This window comes from Aquarana catesbeiana, linkage group LG01 (assembly GCF_042186555.1).
Source record: "Aquarana catesbeiana isolate 2022-GZ linkage group LG01, ASM4218655v1, whole genome shotgun sequence".
Classification (NCBI taxonomy): domain Eukaryota; kingdom Metazoa; phylum Chordata; class Amphibia; order Anura; family Ranidae; genus Aquarana; species Aquarana catesbeiana.
The window spans coordinates 948,940,279-948,955,919 of record NC_133324.1 but is presented as its reverse complement, the minus strand read 5'-3'; the positions used below and the strand labels follow the sequence as shown (position 1 = coordinate 948,955,919).

The 15,641-nt window shown below is 47.2% G+C and overlaps 1 protein-coding gene across 1 annotated transcript in view; it reads left to right on the top strand.

Annotated features, from left to right (window-relative positions):
- The window catches only part of LOC141121604 (von Willebrand factor A domain-containing protein 5A-like), a 116,657-nt gene extending 101,016 nt beyond the window's left edge, over positions 1 to 15,641 (top strand). The window contains exons 19-20 of the mRNA XM_073611257.1: positions 2,012 to 2,138; positions 13,717 to 15,641. Coding sequence (XP_073467358.1) covers positions 2,012 to 2,138; positions 13,717 to 13,796 — 207 coding nt within the window. The 3' untranslated portion in view covers positions 13,797 to 15,641. The remainder of the gene's footprint in view (positions 1 to 2,011; positions 2,139 to 13,716) is intronic.

Here is a 15,641-nt window from a genome sequence, read left to right as displayed (position 1 = left end):
GCCAGAGCTTGAGGTTCCCAGTTAGCAGGGATCATGAGCATTGCTGATTGCAGAGTTATTGGTTTGTCTCAGCGGATAAAATGTTTAACCTCTGCGGGGAGGGCATGTGCTGTAAAAAATGAGGCTGAGGATCCATATAATGATCATAAAGGTGTACTAAGTCAATCCCTTCTCCTCAAACCTTCTAATTCATTTTCTTCAGAGGAGGCTGTGCTTCTCAGTTTCCTCCCAAAGTTTGAAGGCATCTCAAAAGCACCAAGTCATTTCTGGTCTGGATGATCACATCATTCAGAAACTTTCCCCTTGGCTTAGCTGTCAGGGACACTCCTTTTGTGTTCCTCTAGGAGCAATCATTATGCTGCTCTTGTCATTTGTAGATATTACTAGCTGCTGGGGGGGATGCAAGGATTAGGAAAGAGGATTGGATGACAGGAAGTGGGCATTACTAGATGGTCCACATTAGCATGCAATGCCAGTCACTTGGTCCTCTTTCTTAGCCCTGATTACTCCTCCCACCAGCTAAACATTTAGAAATACAGCAAAGAAACCTATGATGATGTCACAAGTATATAAAGAGCACATTTTTTTTTTTAAATGCAGATGTCACATGACTTGTTGGGTTACCATTTAGTGTGGCAAGCATATTAAAATCACACACAGAGCCAAGACAGGGGGTGGGCAGGAGGGGAAGCCTCACATGGCCACATCATACTATCCCAGTAGACATGTGCACTGCCAAAAAATGTGTTTGTTTTAGTTTCATTCGTGTTTTTTTTTTTTTTTTTTGGGTCATTTGTTATGATAGCAATTCGTAAATTCCAAAAATAGTAAATTCATATATTCGAAAATCAGAAAATAAGAAAATCCAAAAGAACGAAAATCCGAAAACTCGAAATAATAAATTACTAATTAACTAATAATAACTAACTATTAAATTATAGGTATTGGAATTTCCTTTCAAATTTGGCTGTTAGTGAACGTAACGAATTTATCCAAAGTAATTATTCCACATAACGAATGCCGCATCTAAACAAATGGAACGGAACAAATTAATAATAAATAATAATAAAACGTTTTTAATATTATTAGTGTTATTTTTATTAATTCGTTACGTTCCATTCGTTTAGATACGGCATTCGTTATTTTGGATAATTCCTAACTTCAGATAATTTGTATTCGTTACGTTCACTAACAGCCAAATTTGAAAGGAAGTTCCAATACCTATAATTTAATTGTTATTATTTTAATCGGATTTTGAATATGAATATTCGGAAAAATGTGTTAAAAGAGTTTGCAAATTCGTTAAAAAACGAATTTGGATCAAAACGAATTGCACATGTTCATATCCTGGGATATGAACATCTATATTTTTTCCTTTTATACCAGTGAAGTAATTGGTATTGGTGGAGGAGGGTTACACCAGCTCCCACTGTAGGATTTTTTACATTATCAGGAAGGGTTTATATAGGGAGGGAAGTAGCTGGTTAGGGTTGCTGTGTGTAGTGGAATCTATATGGGAGGTATTCTCTAGGGAGATCTTTGGGTTTTGATGCTGACTGCTGTATTTTTGCATTTTTACATACTAACAAACTTTTGAAGAGCTACTGTAACTCTAATAGGGTGTGTTTATCTTTTCTTTTTTCTGATCTCAACATCCTTATAGTTGCTAGGAAGCAAGCGATTGGTCACGCATGTGCAGTGCACTGTTCGTGTCAACCATGGGCAGCTGGAGCAAGAAGGCAGATAACGAGGGCAGGGGGAGGTACACCCACTCTACAGCATGCATTAGCGGGGGGGGGGGGGAGCAATGTTGCATTCTTGCCCTGGGCGCTGGACGAACCTGTCCCAATACTGATCACACATATGTCTCTTGCAAATCCAAATTGGTTCCTGCGTTCATATCTGGGTGATGTCTGGCCTGCCAAATGCGCAGGAATCTAGAACCCAGAATTATACAGATATGTAACATTTCAGGTCTTGTATAATGAACTCCTCCTTCCCTCCTCTGCAGAACGTGGAGGTGTCGGTGTGGGTGACGGTCCTGGCGGTGATCTGGCTTCACACCACCTGTGTGGATCAGAGAGAGGAGTGGGAACTGCTGGAGAAAAAAGCCGTCTCCTGGATCAGGGCTAAAGCAGGTAAGTGCTAAGTGCAAACTGCAGTGCCCCCTCTAACCAATCAGAGTCCATATTCTATGATATAACGTCCATGCAGCATATTCTTCTCCTACAATGACATCATTTTCTAATTGGTTAATAATCCTGTAAGAATTGTTGTCCCTATAAAATGGCTTTTGTTTCTGAAATTGCACTGGAAGCAGTTTAGATGTAAATGCTTCTTTATCTCCCCTAAGGCCAGGAGCAACATTTCGTAGTACAACCCTGCTAACAAAATTGCTAGCAATTAATCGCTAAAGGTAGCAAGCTATCGCTACACTTTTGGAACAAATGGCTCCCAATGGAGTGCTGGACACAAGTATTATGTATGAATCGCTAATAACTAAACAATGCTTATAATGTGTAGTATTAAATGTTGCTGCATACTATACCTACCTACATACTAAATAAACCTTTAGAACGTTGTATATTGTATAAAACATCTTGATGATGTCTCTAATACCATCAATATAATTATATAGTTGCTGTTCACAAACCTTCCCCCAATGTGAGAACCTTCATGAGGACCGGATGTCAAATTGCCAAATGAAGTTACTTCTTATGACCTCTTCACAAATAGCAGTGCACTTCCTGTGCCTAGACCCCGGGGGTCTTGCGGTTGGTTGGTCATCCAGCACTTACCTCATCTAGGTTCCGGGCAGGCAGCACTGCGACGGGAAGTGGGTTTCTCTTCCTCCTCTGCATCACGGCGGCTTCTGCCGTGCGTCTCCTCCCTCCCAGGCGTCCAAAAGGACCGCCTGTTCTTTCAGTCAATCAGGTGACGGGTCTCAGGACCCGCTTCCAGATTGGCCAGGAGGAAGATTAGTGAGAGAATGTGAGAATATTTATTCTCTATTGTCACACGACTGGGTGGGTGCAGAGCACAGTGCTCTGTGCCCTGCGCCCACCCTTTTTTAAAGCCTATTAAAGCCTCTGGCTCTAATCACGTGCTTCAAACCACCCCATTGAGAAACCATGCATCTGGCACCATGTAGATTAGGGGGCCAAGCGCATGTTTGGGGGTGCTGTGCCAGTGTGCCCCTAATGGATGGGCCGCCACTGGTGTCTAGGCACTCCTGTTCTGTAGCCTCATAGCTGCATCTCTGCAGTGTAGGCACTGCTGCCCCTGACTGCTAGTTTCAGGAGATTTGATGATGTCAATATTCTGCACCTCACTGTTCTCCTTGCTGGAGAGGAAGCTGCACCTGAGAACCTGCAGTGGAAGGATCTCCCTGCATCTGCTTTATTCATTTTGTAGCTCTGTGATTCCTCCACCTGCTGTTTTTTTTAATCCTTTCCTCATCGATCCCCAAATCACCAGTCATCAGGGATCAGGTGGGGGCTGACGTGAGGAAGCATAGTCCTGCCCCCGCTAAGATGGCCAACCCCATACAGAGACACAGTGCAAAACAAGACATGGTAACACTGTATTGGAAATCGATCAGCTGCACTGAGACCACAGGTGTAACGTACTTGGTGATGGAGCCCCAGGTGCAGAAGAAGGCCTCTTTCACAGCTCAGGACTCAGGATCCCTGGTAGTGTAACAGGGAACGTCAGAGCACAGAGGGGCACGACTGCTGATTAGACTTCTGCGGGAGGATGCTGATGTGCGTCTGGATGTGCAGGAGCAGCTGGCTTGTAGCATGCAGGCAGAAGAGCAGGAGCTGATGACAGACACAGCTACGTCTGGATCGAGTGCAGGGAGAAGATCCAAGACCAGGCCAGACAGTCCAGGTCAGCAACTGGCAGGCAGATCAGACACAGACGGCAGGAAGAAGAGTAGTCAGAAGTAGTAGTTCGGTAACAACAAGGCAGATAAGCAGAAGGATAAGGCAGAAGAATAGTCCATGAATGAGTTCAGGCAAAGTCAGGAGCAACGGGTGAGCAATGCAGGAACAGATGCACAGACGCTTCAGAAACATAATAGACCAAATTGCACTGACACAAGGCACTAGTGCATTTTAAATAGCCCGCCTGGCACCAATGTTCACTCACGCATGCGCACGCTTGTGAACCTGTGTGCACAATTACAAACACGCGCCCCGCTAAAAGGCCGCGTATGTGGCTAACAGGAATCCTGCGCCTGTGCACGTGCATGCGTCTTCCCTAACAGCAGGCAACACTGGTGACTAGTCCTTTGTCTTCTGTGAGCCTTTTAGTTTGACACAGCCGCACACAATGGCCTGTACACACGATCAGAAAATCGGACGATCACAACCCTTTATCCGATATTATCCAATCGGACAAGCACGAACATTTTTCTTATACAATACCAGATCGTACGATTTTCATTTAATCAGTACAGTCGTCGTCCAAACATACAATACAAATACATTCCAACACATGACACCACTTCCGTTTTTTTTCATTCTGTCGTACGAGAATTTTTGTAACTTTAGTAAACTCTTCATTTTTGATATGCTACTAGCATGCAACAAAAAAAAGTATGATCTGTTGTTTGATTTTCGGACAGGGGTGGATCCACAGGGGGGCAACAGGGCAATTGCACCCCCCGAAAATATCACTGACTGCAGTGCAGTCCCGACTCCCGAGTCTCTCTCTCAGTATCATCACCAGCCGATCAGCGGCACAGAGAGAGAGAGACTCTGTGTAATAATTATGCCGCTGCACTGAGAAGGTGGGTGGAGCCGCGCCTGCTGGCTTGGCCTCTGTATTTCCTACACTGGTTGCTAGTGCCTAGCAACCAGTGACGTAAGTGAGTCACGTTGCCGCTGCTAAGGAGGAAAGCGAGAGAGAGCATTCAAAGTGGAGTCTTCTTCTGACCAACTCCGTCCCTGAGTGAGAGTGTTGGCTCCACCCCCTCGGCTCCTCCTCCCTCCATCTTCTGCACAATCCATACTGCAGGCCTCCGCCCCTGAATGGGTGTTGGCTCCACCCACCTCCTCACTCTATCTTCTCCAAACTGCAGTGCAGAGCGGTGTGAACCCGGGACATCTAATGTCATCAACTGCTGCCTGTGGAGTGCAGACAGACTAGTGCAATTACCAGATCCCGCTCATCTCATTGCTCATCTCATTGCTCCTGTGACCTGCATGCAGGGCCAGATTAAGAGCATCATGGGCCTGGTGCTGAGAATTTCGGTGGGCCTTTTTATGGAAACAAAATGAAAATGCAAACAATTTTTCGCTAAAACGAATTAAATATACTCTCACCAGTAATACCAGCCGTGCAGCCTCTGAGCAGCAGCAACACCACCAATACCACCTGCTATGCGGTCTCTCACCAGCAGCAACATAGGGAGACCACATTTCCAAACTGTCATTTAGGGACATCCCCCTTTTCCCAAAAAAAAGATGAGGGTGGAGGATGTAGTCTCGGGGTTGGCAGGGAAATCGGCAGTGGAGGTGATTTGTCAGGCAAATGGCTGGTGTTAGTACTTAAAATCAATCATCCTGACACCATGCTTGATATGGTGTCAGGATGATCAAATTCCATTATTTCAGTTACTACATTGTAATATATAGTGAAATAGTTCAACTCACCATCGTGCAGAATTAGTGGGACCTGAGCTTGTCACTTGCCACCAGATGCAGCTTGTCACTTGCCACCCATAGCCTGCCACCAGATGTAGCGTATCACTTTCCACAGTTGCCTGCCGCTAGATGCAGCATGTCACTTGCCACCAGCAGCCTGCCACCAGATACAGTGTGCCACTTGCCACCAGATACAGTGTGCCACTTGCAACCAGATACAGTGTGCCACTTGCTACCCACAGCCTGCCACCAGATACAATGTGCCAATTGCCACCAGCAGCCTGCCACCAGATACAGTGTGCCACTTGCCACTAGCAGCCAGCCACCAGATACAGTGTGCCACTTGCCAACAGCAGCCTTTCACCAGATACAGTGCGCCACTTGCCAACCACAGCCTGTCACCAGATACAGTGTACCACTTGCTACCGACAGCCTGTCACCAGATACAGTGTGCCACTTGCCACCAGCAGCCTGCCACTAGATACAGTGTGCCACTTGCCACCAGATACATTGTGCCACTTGCCACCAGATACAGTGTGCCACTTGCCACCAGCAGCCTGCCACCAGATACAGTGTGCCACTTGCCACCAGCAGCCTGCCACTAGATACAGTGTGCCACTTGCCACCAGATACATTGTGCCACTTGCCACCAGATACAGTGTGCCACTTGCCACCAGCAGCCTGCCACCAGATACAGTGTGTCACTTGCCACCAGCAGCCTGTCACCAGATACATTGTGCCACTTGCCACCAGATACATTGTGCCAATTGCCACCAGATACAGTGTGCCACTTGCCACCAGCAGCCTGCCACCAGATACAGTGTGTCACTTGCCACCAGCAGCCTGTCACCAGATACATTGTGCCACTTGCCACCAGATACAGTGTACCACTTGCCACCAGCAGCCTGCCACCAGATACATTGTGCCACTTGCCACCAGATACAGTGTGCCACTTGCCACCAGCTCCCTGCCACCAGATACAGTGTGCCACTTGCAACCAGATACAGTGTGCCACTTGCTACCCACAGCCTGCCACCAGATACAATGTGCCAATTGCCACCAGCAGCCTGCCACCAGATACAGTGTGCCACTTGCCACTAGCAGCCAGCCACCAGATACAGTGTGCCACTTGCCAACAGCAGCCTTTCACCAGATACAGTGCGCCACTTGCCAACCACAGCCTGTCACCAGATACAGTGTACCACTTGCTACCGACAGCCTGTCACCAGATACAGTGTGCCACTTGCCACCAGCAGCCTGCCACTAGATACAGTGTGCCACTTGCCACCAGATACATTGTGCCACTTGCCACCAGATACAGTGTGCCACTTGCCACCAGCAGCCTGCCACCAGATACAGTGTGTCACTTGCCACCAGCAGCCTGTCACCAGATACATTGTGCCACTTGCCACCAGATACATTGTGCCAATTGCCACCAGATACAGTGTGCCACTTGCCACCAGCAGCCTGCCACCAGATACAGTGTGTCACTTGCCACCAGCAGCCTGTCACCAGATACATTGTGCCACTTGCCACCAGATACAGTGTACCACTTGCCACCAGCAGCCTGCCACCAGATACATTGTGCCACTTGCCACCAGATACAGTGTGCCACTTGCCACCAGCTCCCTGCCACCAGATACAGTGTGCCACTTGCCACCAGCTCCCTGCCACCAGATACAGTGTGCCACTTGCCACCAGCAGCCTTCCATCAGATACAGTGTGCCACTTGCCAACCACAGCCTACCACCAGATACAGTGTGTCACTTACCACCAGCAGCCTTCCACCAGATAGTGTGCCACTTGCCACCAGCAGCCTGCCATCAGATACAGTGTGCCACTTGCCACCAGCAGCCTACCACCAGATACATTGTGCCACTTGCCAACCACAGCCTACCACCAGATACAGTGTGCCACTTGCCACCGGCAGCCTGCCACCAGATACAGTGTGCCACTTGCCACCAGCAGCCTGCCACCAGATACAGTGTGCCACTTGCCAACCACAGCCTACCACCAGATACAGTGTGTCACCTACCACCAGCAGCCTTCCACCAGATAGTGTGCCACTTGCCACCAGCAGCCTGCCACCAGATACAGTGTGCCACTTGCCAACCACAGCCTACCACCAGATACAGTGTGTCACTTACCACCAGCAGCCTTCCACCAGATAGTGTGCCACTTGCCACCAGCAGCTTGCCACCAGATACAGTGTGCCACTTGCCACCAGCAGCCTGCCACCAGATACAGTGTGCCTCTTGCCACCAGCAGCCTGCCACCAGATACAGTGTGCCACTTGCCACTAGAAGCCTGCCACCAGATACAGTGTGCCACTTGCCACCAGCAGCCTGCCACCAGATACAGTGTGCCACTTGCCAACCACAGCCTACCACCAGATACAGTGTGCCACTTGCCACCAGCAGCCTGTCACCAGATACAGTGTGCCACTTGCCAACCACAGCCTACCACCAGATACAGTGTGTCACTTACCAACAGCAGCCTTCCACCAGATACAGTGTGCCACTTGCCACCAGCAGCTTGCCACCAGATACAGTGTGCCACTTGCCACCAGCAGCCTGCCACCAGATACAGTGTGCCACTTGCCACCAGATACAGTGTGCCACTTGCCACCAGCAGCCTGCCACCAGATACAGTGTGCCACTTGCCACCAGCAGCCTTTCACCAGATACAGTGTGCCACTTGCCAACAGCAGCCTGCCACCAGATACAGTGTGCCACTTGCCACCAGCAGCCTGCCACCAGATACAGTGTGCCACTTGCCAACCACAGCCTACCACCAGATACAGTGTGTCACTTACCACCAGCAGCCTTCCACCAGATAGTGTGCCACTTGCCACCAGCAGCTTGCCACCAGATACAGTGTGCCACTTGCCACCAGCAGCCTGCCACCAGATACAGTGTGCCACTTGCCACCAGATACAGTGTGCTACTTGCCACCAGCAGCCTGCCACCAGATAGTGTTCCACTTGCCAACCACAGCCTACCACCAGATACAGTGTGCCACTTGCCACCAGCAGCCTGCCACCAGATACAGTGTGCCACTTGCCACCAGCAGCCTGCCACCAGATACAGTGTGCCACTTGCCACTAGAAGCCTGCCACCAGATACAGTGTGCCACTTGCCACCAGCAGCCTGCCACCAGATACAGTGTGCCACTTGCCAACCACCAGATACAGTGTGCCACTTGCCACCAGCAGCCTGCCACCAGATACAGTGTGCCACTTGCCACCAGCAGCCTGTCACCAGATACAGTGTGCCACTTGCCAACCACAGCCTACCACCAGATACAGTGTGTCACTTACCACCAGCAGCCTTCCACCAGATAGTGTGCCACTTGCCACCAGCAGCTTGCCACCAGATACAGTGTGCCACTTGCCACCAGCAGCCTGCCACCAGATACAGTGTGCCACTTGCCACCAGATACAGTGTGCCACTTGCCACCAGCAGCCTTTCACCAGATATAGTGTGCCACTTGCCACCAGCAGCCTGCCACCAGATACAGTGTGCCACTTGCCAACCACAGCCTACCACCAGATACAGTGTGTCACTTACCACCAGCAGCCTTCCACCAGATAGTGTGCCACTTGCCACCAGCAGCTTGCCACCAGATACAGTGTGCCACTTGCCACCAGCAGCCTGCCACCAGATACAGTGTGCCACTTGCCACCAGATACAGTGTGCTACTTGCCACCAGCAGCCTGCCACCAGATAGTGTTCCACTTGCCAACCACAGCCTACCACCAGATACAGTGTGCCACTTGCCACCAGCAGCCTGCCACCAGATACAGTGTGCCACTTGCCACCAGCAGCCTGCCACCAGATACAGTGTGCCACTTGCCACTAGAAGCCTGCCACCAGATACAGTGTGCCACTTGCCACCAGCAGCCTGCCACCAGATACAGTGTGCCACTTGCCAACCACCAGATACAGTGTGCCACTTGCCACCAGCAGCCTGCCACCAGATACAGTGTGCCACTTGCCACCAGCAGCCTGTCACCAGATACAGTGTGCCACTTGCCAACCACAGCCTACCACCAGATACAGTGTGTCACTTACCACCAGCAGCCTTCCACCAGATAGTGTGCCACTTGCCACCAGCAGCTTGCCACCAGATACAGTGTGCCACTTGCCACCAGCAGCCTGCCACCAGATACAGTGTGCCACTTGCCACCAGATACAGTGTGCCACTTGCCACCAGCAGCCTTTCACCAGATATAGAGTGCCACTTGCCACCAGCAGCCTGCCACTTCCTCCAGGACTCTTCCAGGATGGGTAGAAGGGACAGGGCCTGCATAGTCAAACAAATCCCTGAAGCCCCCACCCCTGCTGATCTGGGATGGTATGGTTGTGTGTAAAATGAATGCCAGGAGTATTGATCAGACCAAGTTCTATAGAGGGGGGTGTGTGCAAGCCTTTGGGCTCACACTGGTTTGCTGCAGTTTGGGCGCACTGCTTGTGTATCTGCAGTTTTAGCTTGCAGTCCTATTGATTTTGGTGCGCTTTCAGAAAAAACATGCAACCTAATAGAAATCAATAGGACTGTGGGTAAAACGCAGGAAAACTGTGGATACACCAAGCAAAGCAGTGTGAACCCACCTAAAAGCACAAGGAGCCGAGTCTACATATTGACTGCAGTTATAACAGCCATTGCTGAAGATAAAGGTAAAAGAGGGGGAGAGAAGGGAGATAAGAGTCCAGTCACTGAGCTCACACTTGGATGGGAAGCTTATCACTCAGATATCTGTTCACCTTCTATCTGCCGGCTGCGTTGTTCATAATTTCCCAGCCCACACGGCTCCTTCACTGCACACAGAGAGAAAGGGGAGAGGGGAGGGGGAAGGCAGAGCCATTTGTGTAGGGGGGGAACTGTGCACTTTGACACTATAATAAACACAGTGAGCCAACACAGATGCAGCCAGACACCCCTCCATTTACACACAGCTTCTCCTGTCCCATAGAAGTTTATGGAAAGGAGAAATCAGGCTTATACTGCTGACTGGGAGGGCCGATTTTAAGGCAGGGGCCTGGAGCTGCAGCTCCATCAGCCCCTATGTTAATCCGGCCCTGCCTGCATGGGAGCCCCTCCCACCACCAGAGGTCCAGAGCACCAAAATATTTTACTAAAAGTGAGTAAAAGAATAAATGAATATGTCAAATCGCAAAATAGATGTGTGCATAACTGTCATTATGTATGAAAAATTGAAAACAAAATGCTCTTAAAACTTGTTCAATGTTAACCCCTTCAGCTCCGGAAAGTTTTACCCCCCTTCATGAACAGGCCATTTTTTGTAATACTGCGCTGCGTTACTTTAACTAACTGACAATTGCGCGGTCGTGCGGCGCTGTACCCAAACAAAACTGATGTCCTTAGAGCTTTCTTTTGGTCTTTTGGTGGTATTTGATCACCTCTGGTTTTTATTTTCTGCAAAATAAACAAAAAAAGACCAACAAATTTGAAAAAAAAAAACAATATTTTTAACTTTTTGGTATAAAAAAAAATTCTTCATCAGTTTAGGCCAATGTGTATTCTGCTACATATTTTTGGTAACCCCCCCCCCCCCAAATAAGTGTATATTGATTGGTTTGCACAAAAGTTATAGCGTCTACAAAATAGGGGATAGATTTATGGCATTTTTATTTATTTATTTTTTACCAGTAATGGCAGCGATCAGCGATTGTTAAGTAAGCAACACCTAATTTTCTGGCAGTGCCCCTCCCGAGACTAGACTCTGGATCTGCCCCTGTTTTCGGATCGTGTCTACGGGCCATAAGGCAGCTCATTAAAGTGATTCTTAAAGCGGGGGTCCACCTATCTATCGTTTTTTTTTTTTTTGAGTTCATTCACAAACTTTTCTTCTCAGCATTACATACTCACATATTGTGTGTAATATGTCCGCCTGTGTCAGATTTTGTCGGAAAGAATAACTTATATTATTCACTGCAGGCGGTTTCCATCTTCACTGTGGGCATTTGAAGCCCACAAGCATTTATTTCCTGGATGTGGTGAATGCTGTGCTCCCAGCATTCACTGCTCGTTCCCGCACATGTTCAGTGGCATCCTGGGAAGCCTGAGACTAGCTCCCAGGAGTCTGGGAGAGGCTAGAAACACGCCTACTCCCACGGGAGGAGAACCAGGAAGTGCAAAGAAGAATAGAAAAATAAAAGGTAATTACGGCAATTTAAATTTTTTTAAACGGCATGTCAGCATCTAGGCAAGGAAGAGAATACATACAGATATTGTTCAAAATTTGGGTGGAACCCCGCTTTAACAAACATGTTATACTTACCAATACTGTGCAACAGTTTTGCACGGAGCAGCCCTGATCCTCCTCTTCTTGAGTCCCACATTGGTGCTCCTGGCCCCTCTCTCCTGCTAAGTGCCCCCATAGCAAGCTTGCTCCCTGAGCCAGCTCTGTTTATCTGTCTTCCCCACTCCCCCGCTCCCTCCTCACTGTTTGTGATTGACAGCAGCAGGAGCTCCCGCTGCTGTTTCTGAGCCACTGGGGAGGGAACCGAGAGAGACGATGCATTTGTGCACAATACTGGATCAGGTTCAGATAAGTATTTGGGGGGGGGGGGGGTGTGCAGAAGGTGTTTTACCTTAAAGCAGAGTTCCACCCAAAAATGGAACTTCCGCTGTCTGGATTCCCCCCCCCCCCCCCAGTGTCACATTTGGCACCTTTCAGGGGGGAGCAGATACATGTCTAATCCAGGTATTTGCTCCCACTTCCGGTGAAAGATCGCCTCAGTATCCGCGGCGTTCTACGACATGTCCGGCCCCTCCAACCCCCCCCCCCTTTCTTCTGGAGACACACAGGTCCCGGAAGACAGCAGTGACCCCTCAGTGAGCGCAGCGCAACTCGCGCATGCGCAGCAGGGAACCAGGCTGTGAAGCCGCAAAGCTTCACTTCCTGATTCCCTTACTTAACCCTTAATCAGTGCATTTTTATAGCACTGATCACTGTATAAATGTCACCCGTCCCAAAATAGTGTCAAAAGTGTCCGATGTGTCCAGCAGTCACAATAGAAATTGCAGATCGCCGCCATTACTAATAAAAAAAAAATTGTAACAATAAAAATGCCATAAATCTATTCCCTATTTTGTAGACGCTATAAGTTTTGCACAAACCAATCAATATACGCTTCTTGCGTTTTTTTTTTTTTTTTACCAAAAATATGCAGAAGAATACATATCGGCCTAAACTGAGAAAGAAATTAGGTTTTTTTATATATATTTTTTGGGGGATATATATTATAGCAAAAAGTAAAAAATATTGCTTTTTTTTTTTCAAAACTGACTCTCTTTTTTTTTGTTTATAGCGCAAAAAAAAAAAAAAAAAACGCAGAGGTGATCAAATACCACCAAAAGAAAGCTCTATTTGTGGGAAAAAAGGACATTAATTTTGTTTGGGTGCAATGTCGCACGACCGCGCAATTGTTAGTTAAAGCAAAGCAGTGCCGAATCGCAAAAAGTGCTGTGGTCAGGAAGGAGGTAACTCCTTCCAGGGCTGAAGTAGTAAAGATGCAGACGCCTCCAACCGGGGCCAAGGGACTTTTGCGGGTGAGGACATGGCGGGCGCCCTGGACATGTAAGTGTCCTTATTTTAAAAGCCAGCAGCTGCAGTATTTGTAGCTGCTGACTTTTATTTTATTTTTTTAGGCGCAACTCTGCTTTAATGCAGAGAATGGGTTATGGGTAAAAACCTTCTGCCTTTAGAACCACTTTAATTTGGATTTGGTCTATCAAGGCATCAAAAGCTTCATTGCAGCAGAATATTGTGCTGCTTCTCCCATTCCGAGTCTGAGTTCTACTGTACAGGGATGGCAAGAGGACCCAATACCAAGTTAGATTTGGCTTCTTACACTGCTTGTATTTAAAAAATACATTTGCTTATATATTAATAAAGGGCTGCATTAAATTGTGTATATTATATGTGCACGAGGTTCAGCTAAATAATTCCCAGAAGATCATTTAAATCCGATATGAAATTTATCCCCTATTATTCTGCATCCAGAATAAATAAAAGTGACATTTGATGTGTCCTCAGGTTCCTCTCTTGGTGAGATTGTCAGAGCCGGGAATGAGCTGCTGAAATCCTCCGTGGACCCCAAAGTGTTCGGCCTTTAAGAGGAGACGTCTGGAGGACCCAAGATGGCGGAAGGATTCTCCTGATGGATTCTGGAATGTCGCTGCATTTCATTTTGTGCCTAAACAGTTGTGTGCCTTTGTACTCCGCTCCTGTATCTGTGAGCGATACCAAAGTTAGATGTGCTGAGTTTACTATTAAGAGTAGAAAAACCATTTGCACCATTTACAGGCCATTGTTCTTTACTATTCTGTTTAGTTTGCAATGTTCAGTCGCAGAGAAATATGTTGTTTCAGTAATGTTTAAAGGAATAAACCACTTTTTCTGTAGATCCATAAAACTTTAAGGGGGGTTCCTCTTTAAACTAAAAAAAGTTCTCAGTAATAGAGGCCCAGGCCTTCGATGTTCCTCACAGTCTCCCTATTATTCATAGATGTGTCCTTGTCCCACTGAGTGTTCTTTCAGATATAACATTGCTCATAGAGAGCTGGTATAGCTGTATGGGTAAGGTGCCATTCTAGATTGTACCTGCAGGGGGCACTGTTAAATTTCGCCTCCCAGTTTCTGCATTGTGGAGAAGCTGCTTTGTATTTGGTTTAGTGTGAGAACCTCATCCAAGTCCTGATCTGCCAATTAGAGGAACACAGACATTAGCCAGCACTTAGGGAAATACTTATATAAAGAGGAAATAACATAAAAAGGGAACGAGGCTCTATATTGCTGCTTAGAGAGGCCACATCCCTAGTATGAATAGAGAAAGAAATCTCCCCTCAGAAAATCTGGACTTTATAGGCTCAAGGAATGTACAAAGGTCAAATATACCTATTTTTGAATATATTTTAGTTTATTAGTATCAAAAAAGTATTAAAGTTTATGCAATAAAACATGTACATACTAAAAATATGTGGTCTGTAGCCACAAGGCAAAAAAGACCACTAGATATCAAGTACAAAAATTGTATATGAACCAATTGCCAACGCGTTTCAGAGTCCTTAAAGATCCTTCTTCAGGGAGGGTTTTAACAATCGTAGTACATACAGAAAGTAGCAGCGCTATAAAAAACATAAATTAAAAAATAAAATAGTCCAAAACAGTGAATGTGTGTGAACTAATATACACAAACAACGTAAGTGATAGCAATAAATGAACAGTCCATGAATAGCACATAAGTGTGGTTTCTTGTGATATGACACCTCTTGACGACAGTGCACCTCCACCACATAGATTGTGTTCTTACCAGAGGGCAAGCTTTTAGGAGCCTGCGGCTAAATACCCAGCCAGGGCCTTTATCCAAAAGGAAGATGGTTATCCACAGATAGTAGTGGGAAGGGGCTTGGACTAAGCACCAAATAGTCTGGGAGACTCGAACATCAACCACCAAGGGAAGAGGTCAGGTGTTACCCAAAAAATATAAAGAAATGCTCCATAGTGTAAAACGTGGCAAAAGGATTTAATGGGTTTAAAGGATTACACTTACAAATTGGAAGATAAAAACGATCATAAAACACAGCCGGCCAGCAAGCGAACACCCGTCCACTGAGTACAGAGCGATGGCTTCAGCACATCAACCTCCCTATGCGCGTTTCGTCATGATCTGACGTCGTCTCGGGGAACCTGCAGGGTAATCGTAGTACATATGGTCTAAAAAACAAAACGTACTTTAGAGCATTCACCACCATTCACAGATGCATAACATAATCCAAAGGAGGCAAGGATGAGAGTACTTACAATGCCTTGATGAAAAAATGGTGACGCACAGCCAGCAGTGGAATAAAAACAATGAGTAGTAAAAGCCAGTCAATGAAAAAATAGTTTTTTAGACCATATCTACTACGATTGTGAAAACCTCGCCCTGAAGAAGGAGCTTTAAGGAGTCTGAAACGCGT